The sequence below is a fragment of the Enhydra lutris genome, unplaced genomic scaffold (assembly GCF_002288905.1).
Source record: "Enhydra lutris kenyoni isolate GAN:26980312 unplaced genomic scaffold, ASM228890v2 scaffoldscaffold12, whole genome shotgun sequence".
Taxonomy (NCBI): domain Eukaryota; kingdom Metazoa; phylum Chordata; class Mammalia; order Carnivora; family Mustelidae; genus Enhydra; species Enhydra lutris.
The window spans coordinates 39,415,075-39,432,888 of NW_019154096.1; the positions used below are offsets into that span (position 1 = coordinate 39,415,075).

A 17,814-nucleotide genomic window follows, 5' to 3' on the forward strand; every position below is an offset into this window, starting at 1 on the left:
TACGTCATTAGGGAGGCCACGGGAAGACATCTGCCATCAAGTGGAGAAGCAGAATGCAACTCAGACGTGGCTCTGTTTGCACCTGTGTGAAGGTCCCCACAGCTCATGGGGACTGCACCCCAAGGAAAGCTGTTGTGCCATGATGATGTGATTAAGGAGATTTATTTTTATACCAAAATGTCTTTGTCTCCCTTTTTAAAATGCAAATGTAATCATGTCACTTCCCTGCTTAGAATTCTTCAGTGGCTCCCAGTCTTTCACTGCAGTGGTTTCCAAATTAATTTTTTTTCCCCAGCACTAGAACCATTTATCAGACAAAATATAAGTCCCTTCAGAGGGCACAGGAGGTTCATCCCAGATCTGGCTGGCGGTGCTGCCCAGCCTCCCAGCTGCATTAGCTAGTGCCACATAGCGGGAACCCACCCCTCTAGCTCCCTCAACAACACAGACACAGGGACAGGCCCTCCTGTCTGAGTCTCCCTGACACCCTCTGATACACCCAGCCCAGTGCCTGACACACAGCAAAGCAAGGCCCCAGAAGTGAGTCCTGGCTGGGATTTCACTAGCTTCCCCAGACTCACGGGGGTGTGATCTTTCTCACCCGGGGGTGGAAATAACATGGGCTTTGCAGGGTTAGAGGGCTTAGATGATACCAAGCATGGAGCGGGCCCTCTGTACGTGAGGACTGAGGGAGTGGGGGCCCGAATGAGAGCGTTTGGGTTATATGCTGCCTTTACACATACACGTAAAAGGGAAAGGTCTGCCTTTAGGGGTCATATGAGGACAGCAGAGAGCATCTTGGAACCGCGCTGGTCCACAGCAGTGAGAGAGATCGAGGCTCTCCAGGATCTGGGGAAGGAGCTGGAGTGGAGGATGGCTGATCAACGAGGACATATTCCATGGCAGGCAGTGGTAAATGCTATGAAGAAAAATGCAGCAGAGTGAGGGCACAAAGAGGGCTTTGGAAGACTCTGGACGTGGCAATACTTTCGGAAGATGTACTGGAGGAAAACAACATGGTTCTAGCATAGTCTAAAAAGCATTTTTCAAACTGCAGCTTCTAACACACTAGTGAGGTAATGATTAATAGTTCAGCCATTAATAGCCATTTAATAGCCAGCATTTTGTAAAATGAACTAGAAGAGAATAGCAAATCCCTGTGCATATCACATATAGAAAGGGTGCATCTTGTTTCTTAAACTTTTGCTTCAATTCTGTTCTCTGTACGTGTGGGGGGCTATAACATAGCAAAACATAACATAAGATAACATTGGGCTATAACATCTACCTTTTTTGTTGTTGTTTTATCATGGATTGTGGCACAGAACACTTGAAAGCCACTGTTCTCAAGAACCATTTTAACTTTTGAGCTTGTCCTTGCTCTTAAACCCAGTTACTGAGGCGAAGCAGGCAGGCTGAGATATCATGCACCCTTGCCCTCTGACCCCACATTGTGTGAGGACTAAGACCACAGATCTCTGCTTGGTGTCCACACTCGGCGGTGGCTGCAGCTTTCCCTTCTCAGACTCCAGGTGTGTCCATTTTTAGGGCTGTCATGACAAATACCACAGGCTGGGTGTCTTAAATGACAGAAATTTATTCTCTCAGAGTTCCGGAAGCTAGAAACCCAAGATCCAGGTGTTGGCAGGTTGGTTCCTTCTGAAGCCTCTCCCCTTGGCTTGCAGATGGCCACCATCTCCCTGTTTCTCCACAGGGCCTCTCCCCTGTGCTCCAGCAACATGGTGTCTCTCTGTGTGTCATAATCCCTTCTTACATGGACTCCAGTCAGATTGGACTAAGACACAACCAGAAAGCCTCATTTTGACTTAACCACCTCTTCAAAGACCCTATCTCCAAATACAGTCGCATTCTGAGTACTAGGGGCTACAGCTTCAACGAAGAAATTTTGAAGGAACATACTTCAGACCAAAACACGAGGCCAGACCCAAGTGATACCAGCAGACTCAGAACTCCAGCCAAACACAGCTCTTTTGGTCACTAGAGATGTAGTATGGCTGACCACTAAGTGCTCACTGCTGGCAGACATATATTTTTAGCCATGTGCCACCACTTCCTCTCTTTCCGGAAATGGATGCCATCACTTCTCCCTCTCAGTTCACGCATTTGCATAGCATGAACTCTACCCTGGTTCTCAAGGTGACCATGTAACTCAGGTCTAACTAATCAGAGCATGTCATCTCCCGCCATAGCAATTGGCTTCAGTAGACACATGACATCCTATCAGAACTAATGAGATATAAATACAGGATTTCCATGAGAGAGGTAGAGAGAGGAAGAGAGAGGGAGGAAGAGAAGGAGAGAGAGGAAGTTCCTCCCTTTGTGCAAGAAGGGTAGAATCCAGAGGCCACTGAATGCAAACCTGTAGAGAAGAGCACAGCCCAGAGATGCAGGAAGCCCAAGGCCTGCTGATGTCCTTTGAGTTCCTATGCCCAGCAAGCCATAGATATGGCTGGGACCCCAGCCCTGGAGGCTAAAAGGAGAGAGGAAGAAGCTACCAAGTAAGCATTAAGAGGGCTAGAAGCCATCAGAAGGGTAGGGAGGACCTGGACACTTCATTCTTGCAAGACAATAAATTACACGTTGTATTCAAGCCAATCTAAGCTTGCTTTTCTGTCATTCATTATCAAGACATCACTGAATCCATCACTTCTCCTAGTCAAGAGGTGGGAAGGAGATGTCAAAAAGCACCAGAGGGTGGGGGTGGGAGGTTCCTTCTACTTGTAGAGAGACCAGGAAAGTTGTGGGGTTGAGATTGGCCTTGGAAGCTGGGTAGGGTGAGGATGGCTGTAGACACTCCTGGGAAACATGCAAAGGCCCAGGGGTACCTTGTATGTTTTTCCTTTTGAGCAGTGGATTCCTCCTTCACACAGTCCTCAGGGCCTTTCTTGAGTATATCTTCTTCAAGTTAAGCTCTTCCTAGAGTCACCCAGCTCTTGTCATGTGACAATGGCAATATCCGCCAAGAGAAAGCCTGGTGGGCTGGTGGGGAGCCCACCTTCCTCGCTTTTCCCTCTCCATTTTTACTGATGCAGACTCTATGTTTGGATGGCATGTTACATAGCTGGCTCATATGACTTAGTCTCAGCTGAGGTCTGTTGCCAAGCCCCTTTCCCCTCGTGTGGAACATGTGTGGGTGTTTGGGAACCCAGAGCAAAGTTGCCCAGCCCTCTGTCACAGCTCACCTGGCTGCTCCCTCTTTCCTGTCTGGTTCATCCCCCCCATTTTGAATTTTAAATAAGTAAGTGAATATATTAATATTATCCCTCCCAATTTTGATGTACCTGCAAATTAATAACCAGTAGACTCTACTAAGTCCCTGAGGACAGTAACACAGGACCATCGCAGGCAAATTCTATCAAAGAAATGTATGTGTGATTCTGCTGCAAGGACAAGGGCTTGGCCAAGAAGATTAGAGACTTTGGTGGGAACTCAATAAATTAGCAAATTATTGTTTTAGGAGAATGCTTAGATTAGAACTATATTCCAATGTATACACTGGACTTGTTCATCTTTGTATCCCCCAGAGCCTAGTGAAGAACATTCAATGAAAGATGGATGGAGAGGCTCCTGGGTGGCTCAGTGGGTTAAGCCTCTGCCTTCAGCTCAGGTCATGATCCCAGGGTCCTGGGATCGAGCCCCATATCAGACTCTCTGATCAGCAGGGATCCTGCTTTCTCTCTCTCTCTCTCTCTGCCTGCCTCTCTGCCTACTTGTGATCTCTGTCTGTCAAATAAATAAATAAAATCCTTAAAAAAAAAAAAGAAAGATGGATGGATGGATGGATGGATGGATCGATGGATGGATTGATCGATGGATGGATTGATGGATGGGTGGGTATTTGGGTGGATGGATATACAGCTGGATAGGTTATTAGATGGATGGATGGGTGGTTGGATAGTTAGACAGATTGTTGGGTGGATGGATAGGTGGGTGGATGGATGGGTGGATGGGTAGATAGATGGTAGGATACCATTTACCTCAATCTTAGTGGTAGATGCTAAAACACTTCTCAAAGTCCCAGTATCCATATTTCTAATAGTTCCCCCTTTTCCCATAATTGCTTCTCCAGTGACCCCACCAAGGTGTTCACCCCATCAGGTTTCCACCCCTACCTCCTCAGGGTAATTGCCAAACTCAGCCTGCAAGGCAAGGACCGCCAGCTGCAGCAGGGTCTCATCATTGCAGTAGAGCTTCTCCTCCAGGATGTCTTTCCGAAGCTGCAGATAAAATTGATGTCTTGTCTGGCTGTGCCTGGGAAAGAGATGCAGGAATAAGGGCCACTGAAATGCTGAGGGGGGAAAGAGAACACTAAAACCAGAGGGTTTTCTCAGTCTGGGAATCAGGGAAAGGACAAGAGATGGGATACGAGCCAACAGAAACTAGAGGGCAATGTCAGTAAGATGAGTGTGGTCTCCTTTATCCACATCATGCCTCCTGCCATGAGTTGAGGACCACTATGTGCCAGGCACTTGACACAACGCCCACAGAGATGGGGTTGCTGTGGTTCAAGTGAGAAAACTGATATTCAGGTGATTTTTTTGTAAGCAAAGGACCAAAGAGGCAATGACCCAACTCCATAGTCATACATTGCCCTTTCCTCCAACCCTGATCCCTGGGCTGCTGAGGTCATGTTGGGGACAAGGGAGAACTTTGACTTTGAGTGGACAATGTTTGAAACAAAGGGGCAAGTGCTCATTTTGACCAGGGCCCAAACACTGACTTCCCCCTCTTCTGTCATACTGGAATCTAATCAACAAGATCAATCACAATGACTGTTGTTATTTACATGCAATTTACAACTCTCCAAGCACTTGCTATCCATTATCTCTAACTCTGACATCAGCCAGCACAGACCCAGGTCCCTGAAGGAACAAATGAAGAATTTTGGAGCACTCACTGGAGTTGCACACAGCAACTGACAAAGAACTTTATCCTCAGAAAGAGAGTGAAGGTATTCGAGAAGGTCTTCTTCTGGGGCTGCTCACTCCAGCCTTCAGGGGCTATTTTGCACAACCTGGTTTCATTGTCCAAGATAAAGAACTCTTTCCCTGAAATAAAAGTCAAGAGGGAAAAACAGTCAGGCAAGTACCACCACTTTAGACCCTCAGCTTTGAGCTCTGCCCAGAAGGGTCAGACAGGAGACACCTAAGGGCAGGAGAGAGCAGGACACCTGTCCTGGTCATCTGTCACCATAGGACCCTTGCTGAGTCTGCGAGGGGCCAGGAGTCAGAAACAAAAAGGAGAGAGTCAAGGAAGAGGAACGCAGCTCCAAGAGCAGAAATGTGATTATTTATCTCAGAGAAGATATCACTTGAAAGCTGCCTTCCAGCTACTGCCTGTGCAGATAAAATAAAAAACAAGGGAATGAGTATTCTATTCCTGCCATGGGCCAGGCCCTCTGTCTCAACTGGACCAACCCCAAGCTCCTCCAGCCATGGGCATGATATAGACTGAATGTATGTATCTCCCCAAAGTTCTTACCCCCAGTGTAATGGGGGTAAGGTAGAGCTTCTGGGAGGTAATTAGGTTTATCTTGGAATTACTGTAGTAAAAGGAAGAGACCAGGGCTCACTCTCTTTTCCAAGTAAGGACAACATGAGAAGGTGGCCATCTGGGAGCCAGGAGCAGAACCCCAAATCTGGCCACGCTCCAACTACAACCTTCGACTTTCCAGTCTCCAGAAGTGTTAAGATATAAAGACCTGTTGTTTAAGCTACCTAGTCTACGGTATTTCATTTAGCAGCCCCAGCAAACTAAGACAGGGCATGAGTGGAGTCGTCTTTACCTTCTGACCTGAAAGTGGCCAGCTTGGTAACTCCAATCCATGTTCAGGACTTGAGCTCCTACCGAGTCTGTCCTCCAGTGCCTCCCAAGCTCCTCCCATCGGGGATGGGAGAACAGAAGAACACGAAGATGAGGACTCCTAAGCAAGATGGGCTGGTAGAGCCAGAGTTGAACCTGAAAGCCCAAGTGATCCCCACCCCGCCTCCTTCCCATTATCCCACACAGTAGTTAAAGAGCTTCGACAACAACAAATGTATATTTGCGTAGACGGAAACAGGAGCCCCTTAATGGAAGGGCAGCGATGGGAAGAAGGGAAGAAGGCTTTCCTTCAGGATCTTCATAATGGACTCTTAACTTGGGCTCCTGGGTGGGGTGCCGACTTCCCATCAGTCCTGTATGATTGTTTGGAAATTTAAAAATTTGTTTTTATTGTGGCCAAATACACACAATAACAAATTTACCATCTTAACCATAGTTAAATGTACAGTTCAGTACTATTAAGTATATTCACGGTGTTGGGAAGCCGTCACCATCTTCCAGCATGCTTCATCCCGTGGAATTGCAACTCTACGCCTATCAAACCCATCAAACCATATCTCCCAATCCCCACAGCTCAGCCCCTGGCAACCACCATTCTACTTTTTGTTCCTACGATTTTGACTATCCTTGGTACTCACACAGGTGGAGTCATGCAATATTTGTCTCTTTGCAACTGTTTTATTTCACTTAGCCCAACATCCTCCAGGTTCACCCATATTGTCGCATACGCCGGAATGTCCCTCCTTTTTAAGGTGGAAAAGCATTCCATTATATGTAGAGACCACAGTTTGCTCGCACATTCATCTGTCAAAGGACACATGGGTGGCTCCCACATTTTAGCTGCTGTGAACAATGTTCCTACAAACATGGGTGTAAAAATCTCTCTTGAAAACCCTGCTTTCAATTATTCGGGGCATGTGCACAAAAGTGGAATTGCCGGGTCATGTGGTAAATCGATTTTTAATTTTTTGAGAAACCACCACACGGTTTTGTGCAGTGGCAGCACCACATCGTATTCCCACCTACGTGGAAATGCTTTCAACGTTCACTTGTCTGACACCAGTGCTTTGAGATGGACCAGCCACACCCAGCCCCTCACAGAAACCCGCACTATCTTTCACACACAGTTTCATTATCATCTTCTGCGCTTCCTTAACACTTTGCAATGAGTCCTTGAAGCCTTCCCCATGCTAACGGACGTCTAGATGTGCAAGGTGATGTGTCCCAGCCTCGAGCAATTTTTTTCGATATCTGGGTCACCTGAAGCAGCAGGTCCACTGTGGGCTGCCCAGGAGCCACTCACCTTTCACGTAAGCCAAGCCAAAGTAGGTGAGCTCCCTAAGGTGGACAAAGGACATGACAGCACTGAAGACGGCTCCCGCTGTTGACATAATGTCACATTTCACCTCCAGACGCTGCCCACTCAACAGCACCACGCAGAGGTCCCTGAGAGCCAAATAGGATTTCCCTTTTTTGGTCTGAAAACAATAGATAGTGTCAACTGTAACAATAAGTACATGACATGGAGTCTTTGCAGTGGCTGGCTACTGTGCTAAGCACTAGGCATGCATTGTCTCACATCGTGACAAATAACCCTAAGAAATAAGAAGTTAGGGTTCCTACCCAGCAGAGGAGAGATGAGTTTCAGAGACAGTAAGGGACCTGCTTAGTAGGAAGGGATGGTAAGAACAGCAAGGGATGGTGCCAGAGTTACTAAGAGGCAGAACTGGACTCAAATCCACACTCTGCCAGGCTCCTCAGGGGCCATGAAGGCTGGGAGGCCAGTCTACATGCCTCTGCTTGCTTGAAATCCCAGCCGCCCCCTTCCTGGGAGGACTTAGGCTGCTCAGGGCCATCCTACATGGATCAGATGTCGCAGGGGTGTTGATCACCCTGAATCTGTTCCTCCAGGGATAGCCCTGGAAGAAGAAAGAAGAGGGGTGGGCACAGATTGGTAAGGAAGTTAAAGGCTAAGGGGATTGCTCCAAATCCAGACATTGGTCACCAGAGCCACATCCAAAAATGAGCAGCTGTCTGCTTTGTCTGCTTTCTCGCTTCACCCTGTTCCAATTAGTTCCAGATTCATCTGCCACCACAGCCCCATGCTGACCACAGTCACCATTGCTCAGTCACCCAGAATGGCCCATCATTCTACCATCATAGCCCACAGCCCAGCCAGAAGCCTGGCCCAGATCTCCCCTGACAAAGTCCTTATTAAAGGACAGTTAAGGATGGACACTGGCATGCGTGACTTTATGGCCATACCTTATCCCTTGTGGCACCCAGGGGCAGGCCCCACACTCCAGACCTGAGGACCCTCTGGGAGATTGTTCCCATATGACCCAGGGCAGGGCTGATCACACTCTGAGGCTCCCTGATGAATCAGCTGAGAGAGATGTGGGGGCCACCCCATGTGCTCGAAGAGCCCTCTCCTTGGGTTTAATGCTCTACAACTGCCCTCTTGAAATTCTTAATAGTTGTGTCCTTGAACATGTGTTTTTCTAAGTGAGGTCCAATGGGACAACGGAGCTACACATGGGGCTTCCATGGCCCCACTTGCCAGAATGGTTCTAGCAGCTAACTGGTGCTCCAGCCCACCTCAACCTGGCCCTCCCACTCCCCCTTTCTACTCTCCACCCAGGGCAGCCTATCACTACCTTCCTCTGCAGAGGGCTGGCTCAGGAAGGGTCCTAGAAATGAACACATGCCCCCAAGACATCTCGGAGGAGGGCATGGCAGTGACTGTCCCCACCCTGGGCTGGGATCACCAAAGCTCTTTCAGTGGGTCTTAGCAGGGCCAAGCCTCTCACCCACCCCCAATCCAGGCACCAAGTGCCTCTCCATACAAGGGTTGAATCTCTCGGGGGTCCACAGTCTTCCCAGGACTGGGAAAGCAGGGCTAAGGGAAGGAAGACTGACTTTTCCACCGGACACTAGACAAATGCAGATATGCTAGGATGAAAGCTGCACGTGGAAAGGACCCTCTTGTGTTCACATTAACAATCTAGGGTCTGGAGTAGTGCCTGGCACATGCTAGATGCTTAAACAATATTTGCTGACCCGTTAAAGTGACAAAGTCGAGCTGAGTCTGGAAAGACAAGCAAGACTGAGCCAGAAGTAGCAGAGGGCTCCTGTTCGAGGAGAAGAGGGAGTACTGAAGGACAGGAAGCAGGAGTGTGACTTAGCCCAGAGCTCCGGCAGGAGTCTGGAGGAGAGAGCGAGCACCCCAGCCTGAAACCGCCGTTAGAAGTCAGTCAGCCTCCAGGACTTCCCAGCAGGGTGGTTCCCTCACCACCCATCACCCCTGCCCATTTATCCCAGCAATTACCACAACTGAGCCGGGTAGATGCAAAGTCACCGGGACCTCTCCAGCCAGCAAGATGAACTCAGGCCTAGAGAACTGGGAAAAACACTCAAGAGTCACTCATGGTACAGAAGAGAAGTCACATCCCAGGGGGTCTGGCCCCCCAGCTCTTGGACTGGGCTGCCCCAATGCACTCACCTCCCCTAACCCTCTAGCAGCACTCCCTTCCTGGGAGCCAGCAGGAAACAGGCTTCAGGGAAACAGGGCTCAATGGGCCGGGGTGTGGCAGGGGGGAAGCTCAACAGAGCTCAACTCAGTGAAGTTGGGCATCTCAAAGCAGACGTCTTAACAGTGGGTACAGTGCTCTTGGTGCTGTCCTAGCTCTTAAGCTGGGTGTCTGCTTCATTGTGTGTTTCATAATTCACACATCATTACATAATCTTTTGTATGTATCAAAATTATAAAATACATTATATAATACAAATATATGTTATATGCTAGAGATTTTCTAAAGCAAAAATACCTCTAGATTTCGATTGGATGAATGTTTTTCTAGCTCTGTATGTTGAATCAATAATGTGCATGAGCAGCTCTTTCCAATTTCACATTGTTTGTATCATGCTTGGATGGGGAGATACTTTCATACCTCTCATTAGTTACATGCAGCTATCATCCTGTGGGGTGCATAATCTCAACCCATTTGTCAGAAAATTGGGGCTCCAAGAGGTTAAGAAGCTCACCCAAATCTAAGAGTGATAAGATTGGGTAGGTCTACTAATGTGCTCCCCAAGGAAACCAACCAGACTCCTGCTCCAAAGGCCAAAAGACCAGCCAATAAATGATGTGTGTCCTGAGAGTCTTGTAGAAGTGTCTTTACTGAGTGATCATGGCAAAAATCCAAAGAAGAGGAAAGTGTCCCGGACCCTGTCTACCTGAGAACGTGGGAGAGTGGTCTCTGAGGGCAGCAGGGGCGTGGGGAGTGTGGGAGCCCAGAGCCGCAAAGGAGAGGATGTCCCGAGGCTACTCTAGGCTCAACTCCTCTCAAATTGGCTAAGGAGCTTTAAGAAAATCTCTCGGCAACAGAGAGAGGCCAACAAACGAAGGCTTTCTGGGGGCATCTGGGTCTGATGTTCCCGAAGGGCTGCAGATGCCCAGGCCAAACGCCAACAAAGGCAGCCTCCTCCGTGAACAGCCAGGCAGGGGCTTGTCCCTGCTCCAGGGGACCCTCATCCCTTCATGATTAAACCACAGGGCTTATGTGGTTATTAAAACAATTTTCAGCTATTGGCAGTGCTGTTCAAGAAGGGGTGATGCAGGGCTGAAAATCTCGCTGAGGGAGCCTGCCCATTTTCAACGACGGTGTCAGCCACACAGCTCCCCACTCAAACCTCTTTGGAGAAGGTCTTTGGGTCCTCTTTTGCTCACCTTTCCTTTTCTTTGCAGAAAAGCCCTTTGAGAAGGAACTGCTGACTGTGAGGTTTCTGCAGACACTGGGAACATCGAGCCAGAGCTGAGCTGCTGTCCGTCCTCAAGCTCTGGGGGAGCTTCCATTGGCAGAGCACTGGCCAGCAGTCAAGAAGGGGAAAGATGACACACAATGCAAACGGCCACCAGCAATGAAAGCCCATGGTGCGCAGGTGCTCTACTGGACAGGGCACGTCCCCTACTTTCCCTTCGCCCCACGCCTAGGGGAGGAGTTACCATGTGTACTTTTCCAAGGAGGTCGCTGAGGCTGCAGAGCCACAGGAGCAGGGTGGGGTGTGAGGGGCCAGGTCCCAGTCCATTTCTTCCCCACCCCACAACCCTGCTTCAGCTCACTGTGCTCAGGACAAGCAGGTCCTATGACCCCAGCTCCTGAAGAACTTGAAGCTGGTGATGGGGTCACAGGGGATGCTGACTTTCCTACTTAGAATTTTATATAGTGTTTGAAATGTTTTGGTAAAAAAAAAAAAAATACATTGTTTATGGAATCAGAAAAAAAAAAAAAAGCACTTTTCATTGGAAAAAAAAAACAGAGTTTTAAATAGCAGGAAAAAAAATTACTATGAGATGAACCTTACAGCATCCAGTCAAGGCCCCAGCTGTGTATGTGATGCCAAGTATTGCCACAGCCCTTGGCTGATGATAGAAGGACAACAAATCAACATGTAAAGAAATAAATACCCAAACTTCAAAATTCCTAATGTTCCAGATGCAGGAAGATATGGCCCCATGTGGTTTTGGAGCAGATTTGAGCATCTATGTCAGATTGATTCCAAAACCAGCCACTTTTTCTCCATGACCCATGCCCTGTGCCTCTCTCTTCCTCCATCCCTTCCTTCTCTCTCTCTCTCAACTCTGCCATTATCATAAGGACAATCCCAGGCTAGCCTACTGGTGAAGAGCCACGGCTCCCCCAGATAACAGCCAGCCACCCCCCAAAAGTGTAGCTGCCTAGCCAGGCTGCAACTGATCACAGAGCACAAGGGCCTCCAGGAGGGTCCAGAAGAACCTCCCAGCTGAGCACAGCCTGAATTGTCCAACTTGCATAAGCAAGAGCTAAATAAACCATTACTTTTTTAAAAACATTGTATTTATATATTTGAAAGAGAGAGAGAGAGATGCTGAGAGCATTAGCAGGGGTGGAAGGGAGGGGCAGAGGGCATGAGAGAGAACCTGACATGGGACTCGATCCCAGGACCCTGAGATCATGGCCTGAGCTGAAGGCAGACACTTCACAGACTGAGCCACCTAGGTGCCCCAAAACTATTATTTTTAAACATTGTGTTTTGTGGTCGTTCGTTATGCCACCTCATGGAGCCACAGATAATCACAACATGGAAGCATGCCATTGTTCCAGAACGGAGCCTGAACCGGATTTCCAGAGGACACAGAATGCCTGACAGCACAGCTGCCATCTGGCCCCTCATCACCCTGGCTGCACATCAGCTTGAATGTGGGGTTTGCTTTTTTTTAATCCACCTGCCAATGGAGTAGGGTCAGCTTTTTCTGGAGCAGCAAAAGTTCTCACATTAGCAATCAGCCAAGAAGCAAGATACAGCAGGCCCCACAAGTGGCCCACACACTGTACACCTTGTTACTTACCTACTAGCCGAGAGGCTGCGGTGACTGGGGACTGAGGTGCTCAGACCGGGCTCCAGGGAGCTCTGGGTCTCTGTGCTTCTCTCTGAAACTTATCAAACAGCATGATGGAGGGCATGGGAAGATGTAAAGAGCATGGATCTCTTGAATTGAGCAGCCTGGGATGTGGATATCAGCATTGTGATTTACTGGCTGTGTGACTTTGGCAAAATTGCTTACCCTCTCTGAGTCTATTTGCTCATGTGAGAAATGGGAATGACAGTTCCAGAGAGTCAGGGGAACTTATTTTTTTGAGAGGGAAAGACAAAACCCAGGGGCAAAGAGTGCCTTGTTTTAGGAACAGCAAACAATAACATTATTTTTTTTTTCATTCTCTCTTTAAATTCAATTTAGTTAGCATATACTGTATTATTAGTTTCAGAGATAGTGATTCACTGGTTGCACATAACACCCAGTGCCCCATCCATCAGGTGCCCTCCTTAATGCCCATCACCCAGTTGCCCCTCAGATTCAGTTGAAGAGTAGAGAACAGTAGAAGATTCGAAGATTGTTCAAAAAACAGTTCCTCTAACATGACTAGAGCAACAACTAAAACAATCTTTAAAAGATTGCTTTATTTTGCTCTTATGTCATTCGTTGAAATTTGTTTTATCAAGATGGACAGTTCAAACTCAATTTTAAAAAAGGGTTTATGTTTGATATAAATAATTATCTCCAGATGATGCTTTCCTGAGGACACGCCCTCTTCTCCTTGGGGGCTCCTGGAAGAGGGAAACCTGCCCGGGTGAATATCTGGCCCACTAGCCACAGGAAACAATAGCATTGGAATGCTTGGGTGCTGTACCCACCTCTGCAGGGGTGCGGTCGCTCCAGGGCGCCTGCTGCTGGGTCCTCACAGCTCACCTGATGCAGCTTACTCCTGAGCAGGCGGCTTCGGTCCCGCTGCACAGAGTAGCTTCCTTCTGCAGCTCCCCTCCCCACCTGAAGGTCAAGTGCACCACACATCCACAACCCAAAGTCAAGAGGAGACATTTGTATAGACGCATACAGACTGGCTGTCAGATTAAGTCAGTTCAGAAGTGTCTGTTGAACACAGTGAGAGCCCAACAATACACTTTGGCAACCAGAGCGGGTTCCAGACTCCACCACCCACAGGCACCCTAAAAGTAATTCGCTCCCCTCCCCCACTACCAGTGGACCTCTCCACAACTGTGCCTTTGCTCAGGCATTCCCCCCACTGCCTAGGGTCTCCCTGCTAAACCCCTCTGTGCCTCTAAGACCCAGAGCAGTGTTCTCTCTACTTCCAAACCTCTCCACTTCTGCCCTCAAGGCAGAGGAAAGTGTCCCTTTTGTCACCTTCCCTCGTCACCTTACATCTACTTCTACATCATATCACGTTTTCTTGTTTGTCCATCTCCCTGACCTCACCGTGTGATTTGTGCTTCACTGTAGCTCTTCTGGCTCTTTGAATAAGAGCAACATGTTCAGATGCCAAGACAGAGGGATCCAAGAAGGAGGACAAGATGGAAGAGACATTTTCTAAATGACTGGGGGCAGCATGCACCCCAGCTGTCCCCTGCTCTCCATCCACATGGCCCCTGCATTAGTCTTGGTCTCAGTTCTCCAGCCTGACCCCTGGACAAGTGCACAGCTACCCAACCAGGCTCCAGCCCACCCCCCTCTGGTTCCTCTGAGATGCAGACCTCCTTGCATTTATATCCCAGGCACCTCACTGGCCTCTCTCCCACACTTTCCCTGCCTCACGGGGGCCAACGCTGACACAATTCCTGCTCCAGAAACCACAACCCACCTTCCGTGGGGCCAGGCTGAGGCTGTCTCCACCTGAGATCACCTCCAGGCTGGGCTTATCAGCCATCCTGTCTTCCTTCCAGCATTCCCCCTCTCCTAGAGGCACTTCCACAATAAGTAGCATGCATGGGGGTGCCTGGGAGGCACAATCGGTTAAGCATCTGGCCTTGGTTTCTGCTCAGGTCGTGATCTCAGGGTCGTGAGATCAAACCCTGCATCAGGCTCTATGCTCAGCATGGGGTCTGCCTGAGATTCTCTCGGCCTCTCCTTCTGCCCCTCCCACCCATGCTCTCTCTCTCTTTCTCCAAAATAAATAGATAAATCTTTAAAACAAATAACATGCATAAACATCACCATTTCTGGCTTCACTTCAAGGGAACCCAACTTAAACCAAATGCCTACTATGTGTCAGCTTCTTGGTAGATGGTGGGGAATGCACAGGACAGCAAGCAACACGGTGTGACACGCGCAACACGGGGACTCTCGGCAGACACAGGACAGCAGAGGGAGGGAGGAGCCAGGGACTGAGGGCACCGTCAGGGAAGGCTCCTTGCAGGAGACCTAGTCAAATTTTGATAGGGGAGCTGACTCGTGGGTTATAAACACAATTGCTTTTTTACATAAAGGGCTCTTTGAAAGATCCCGAGAGTCTCGGCCACATTAGAAATCTGGGCTTGCCTGAAAGTCTTCCCCAGTGCTGCCCAACAGAACCACCATGATGAGATTGTTCTGTATCTGCCCTGTCCAGCAGGCTCATCAGCAGCCACATGTGGCAACTGAGCTCTTGAAATGTGGTCGGTGGGACGGAGGCATTGAATATTTTATTTTATTTCATTTCAATGAACTATAATTTAGCTAATTTAAATGTTAACAGCTACCTGTAGCTAGTGTCCCCTGGGTTGGGAAGCACAGATCTCCACTGACCTCAGAGATGGTGGCCAGAACTAAGCCGGCCAGCCGTTGGACATGGAGATTGGCAGAAGCTGGGTATACAGCCACCTCTTCCCGATGAACCCGACAGGCTTCCAGAACTGACTGCAGGGGCAGACGCCTGCGAGGCTGGTCTTCACACATAGTCAGCAGAATGGAGTGCAAGGGCTCATGGAGCCGCAGAGGCTGGAGAGGAAAGGGGCTGTGTAAGAAGTCTGGAGAGCGGCTGCCGCTGAGCCCAGCGCTTTGTCGGATGTGCAGTAGGGACTCCCGGACACGGAGGATGTCATCACCACTAGACAGATGCCTGCCCCTTCTGGAGAGTTTAGGGACGGACACAAGCTCTGTCACTGGGGCCACAAAATGCAGAGCAATTATCTCTGCGCCAGTTGTGTGAAGTTGGCTACTTTCTAGTCTGGAATGTTCTTTGGTGCACAGAGAGCAAAGACATGTGCCTGGAGTACTTATGAAAAATAGGTGCTTGACAGAATGAATTTCCACCGATGCCAAGCACTCAGCTCAAACCAGGGATCAGCCTTCAACTCACACCCACCTGGGAAACCTGTCAAATTATTTCTCGATTACGTCTCCAATGTAATTACTTCTCAAATTACTTCCTCAATTACTTTCTACCAAATTACTTCTCAGATTATTTAGGTGGGTCTCACTGGGATCCATCCCCTAGAATATAAGCTCTGGGAATGTAAGGATTGTGCTTTTTTCCCCTTTGGAATCTCCAGTGGTCAGCACAAGGTCAACAATCATCGGAAGAACTTTATGTCACATGTACCCATCAAGCAAAAGAAAAAACATTTTATTAAGCACTTTCCTCATGCATTTCAGTGGCTACCATTTATATGCAGAAGTCCTCAAAATCAGACTCAACATTGGGCTTTTTCTCACACTCCCCGTACTGCAAGTCATTTTCAATATAAAGTCTGCACTACTATTTCTGGCCATCCAGCACCAGCTGGGAATCCCCATCTCCAAGTGTAAGAGAGATACTGTGTCCTGGGGTCAGGCAGCCAATCCAAGCACCTCGGATGTTCCCAGAGCCCCAGGCTACTGGAACTGCAAGGTAGCAGACACTCCCTGCTTTCAAGGACTTCACAGTCTGATGAGAAAAATGGTCAACTCAAGGGTCAAGGACTTTGGTCTTGGAAAGTACAAGATATGGTAATAACACAGCAGAAAAGATCTAACCCAGCCTGGGAAGGGAGTCTGGAGATGGAGGAAAGAACTTGAACTAAACCTCAGAAAGCACACTGGGGTTAACCAGGAGAAAAGTGGGGGAGTGAACCATGATAGAGGGAGCAGTATATGCAAAGGGGGGCATGTCTGAGAAGAAGGGGGTTATGGACAGGACAGAGCCCAGGGAAACAAAGGGATAATGCAGGGCCCCTTGTTCAAAACTTTTCAGGGTTTTAAGCTGGTGACATCAAAGCATTAAATCAAGCATGGGCCCTTGTAAGTGCAGGGCAATCTACAGTTACACATGCCCCATGCCCAGGAAGCCAGCCTGGATGACAGCAGAGCTCCAGAGAAGAACCTGATCCACAGGTAAGAACCCCAATTGGGGCTCCAGGTATGCCCTGCTGAGAAGTAGAACCTAATCCCATGGGTAGTGGGAAGCTAAAAGAGATTTTACATGAAAAGGGATGAGAACAAAAAACACCAGGAAACATTGGGATGTTGAATTAGAGAGGACAAAGACGAGAGGAAAGAAGGGAGGGAAGGAGGGAGGGAGACAGGACGGGGTTCTCTAACTCACTGGTCTCTTAGGAATTCTTATAGTGTCAGATGAGAATTTGCACACACACACACATTCTGTAGTCAAAAATTTTATACAGTGCTATGATAGTTTAAAATTTCCTTTACTTTAGGCTTTCTCAGAGTCTTTAATAAATTACTCTGCCAAATCTCTGAGAGGAAGCTATCGTAGCCAGCATTCTCCCAAATTTGTTGAGCACAGAACCATTTCTCAGGGAAGCATTTCACCTCAGGAAGGGCTGCTTTCTACATCGGTATCTTCGTTATCTGTAAAACCCTCTAGACTTGCTACTTCCTCTGAGCTTGTAAGTCTTGCCAGTTCTAGATCGTGGCTGGCTGCATTGCCATGCTGAGCAGCATTCTGAGGTGCTTTCTGAACTCAGCAGGAGGCCCACTGTGATGGGCCAGCAGTGCTTTCCTAGAACCTAGGAGGACAGAGTGGTGGCACGTGGTTCAAGAGATGTGATCCCCATCCTGAAGAAAACCACTAACGAAATCCAAAGAATGACCTGGCAAGACTTGGCATTTCTCGTTTACAGACCTGATCTTGTGGGACGTGAAAGCCTGCTGACCAGTAGAGGGTCATGCCCAAAGAATACACGTGCATCTGCCCAAGACAAAAAAACACCAGGTTAGATTGCCATCACCTCCATTATTCCGTGGTCATGCAAACAAAGCACCATTCCAGTTGCACGCGCAGCTGGCTAGCCTCACAACCGTCTGCGACTCCCATAAACTTTCCCGTCTCCCTCCTACTCTTGTGGCCTAAAGCCCCAGGGACCATAACACCACACTTTGGCAAATGATGCAGGAGAAGTCTGTTAAGGGGCATTTGAGAGCACCTTTGCTTTACTGACAATAAGAACGCAGGTAGCTCGCCCCATCTTTCCTCCTTTTTGCCTTGCCCACTGATGGGATACGTGGAACCACCACATATCCTGGTTCCTCAGACAACAGGTGTGAGAGCAAAATGCCAGCAGCTGAGGAGGGTGGGATGGAAAGACACAGCCAGGGTCCTTGATGACGTTTACTGAGCTGGTGGCCAATCCTCAGACTTCCTGTGAAGCAAATCCTAA

The 17,814-nt window shown here is 48.5% G+C and overlaps 1 protein-coding gene across 1 annotated transcript in view; it reads right to left on the minus strand.

Annotated features, from left to right (window-relative positions):
* Positions 1-17,814, minus strand: part of LOC111145354 (FERM and PDZ domain containing 2) — a 76,989-nt gene that overhangs the window by 55,469 nt on the left and 3,706 nt on the right. Inside the window, exons 3-11 of the mRNA XM_022500209.1 lie at positions 17,280-17,345; positions 14,963-15,154; positions 13,078-13,210; positions 12,233-12,320; positions 10,574-10,709; positions 9,173-9,244; positions 7,148-7,322; positions 4,919-5,069; positions 4,134-4,272 (exon numbers count right to left, since the gene is read on the minus strand). Coding sequence (XP_022355917.1) covers positions 4,134-4,272; positions 4,919-5,069; positions 7,148-7,322; positions 9,173-9,244; positions 10,574-10,709; positions 12,233-12,320; positions 13,078-13,210; positions 14,963-15,154; positions 17,280-17,345 — 1,152 coding nt within the window. The remainder of the gene's footprint in view (positions 1-4,133; positions 4,273-4,918; positions 5,070-7,147; positions 7,323-9,172; positions 9,245-10,573; positions 10,710-12,232; positions 12,321-13,077; positions 13,211-14,962; positions 15,155-17,279; positions 17,346-17,814) is intronic.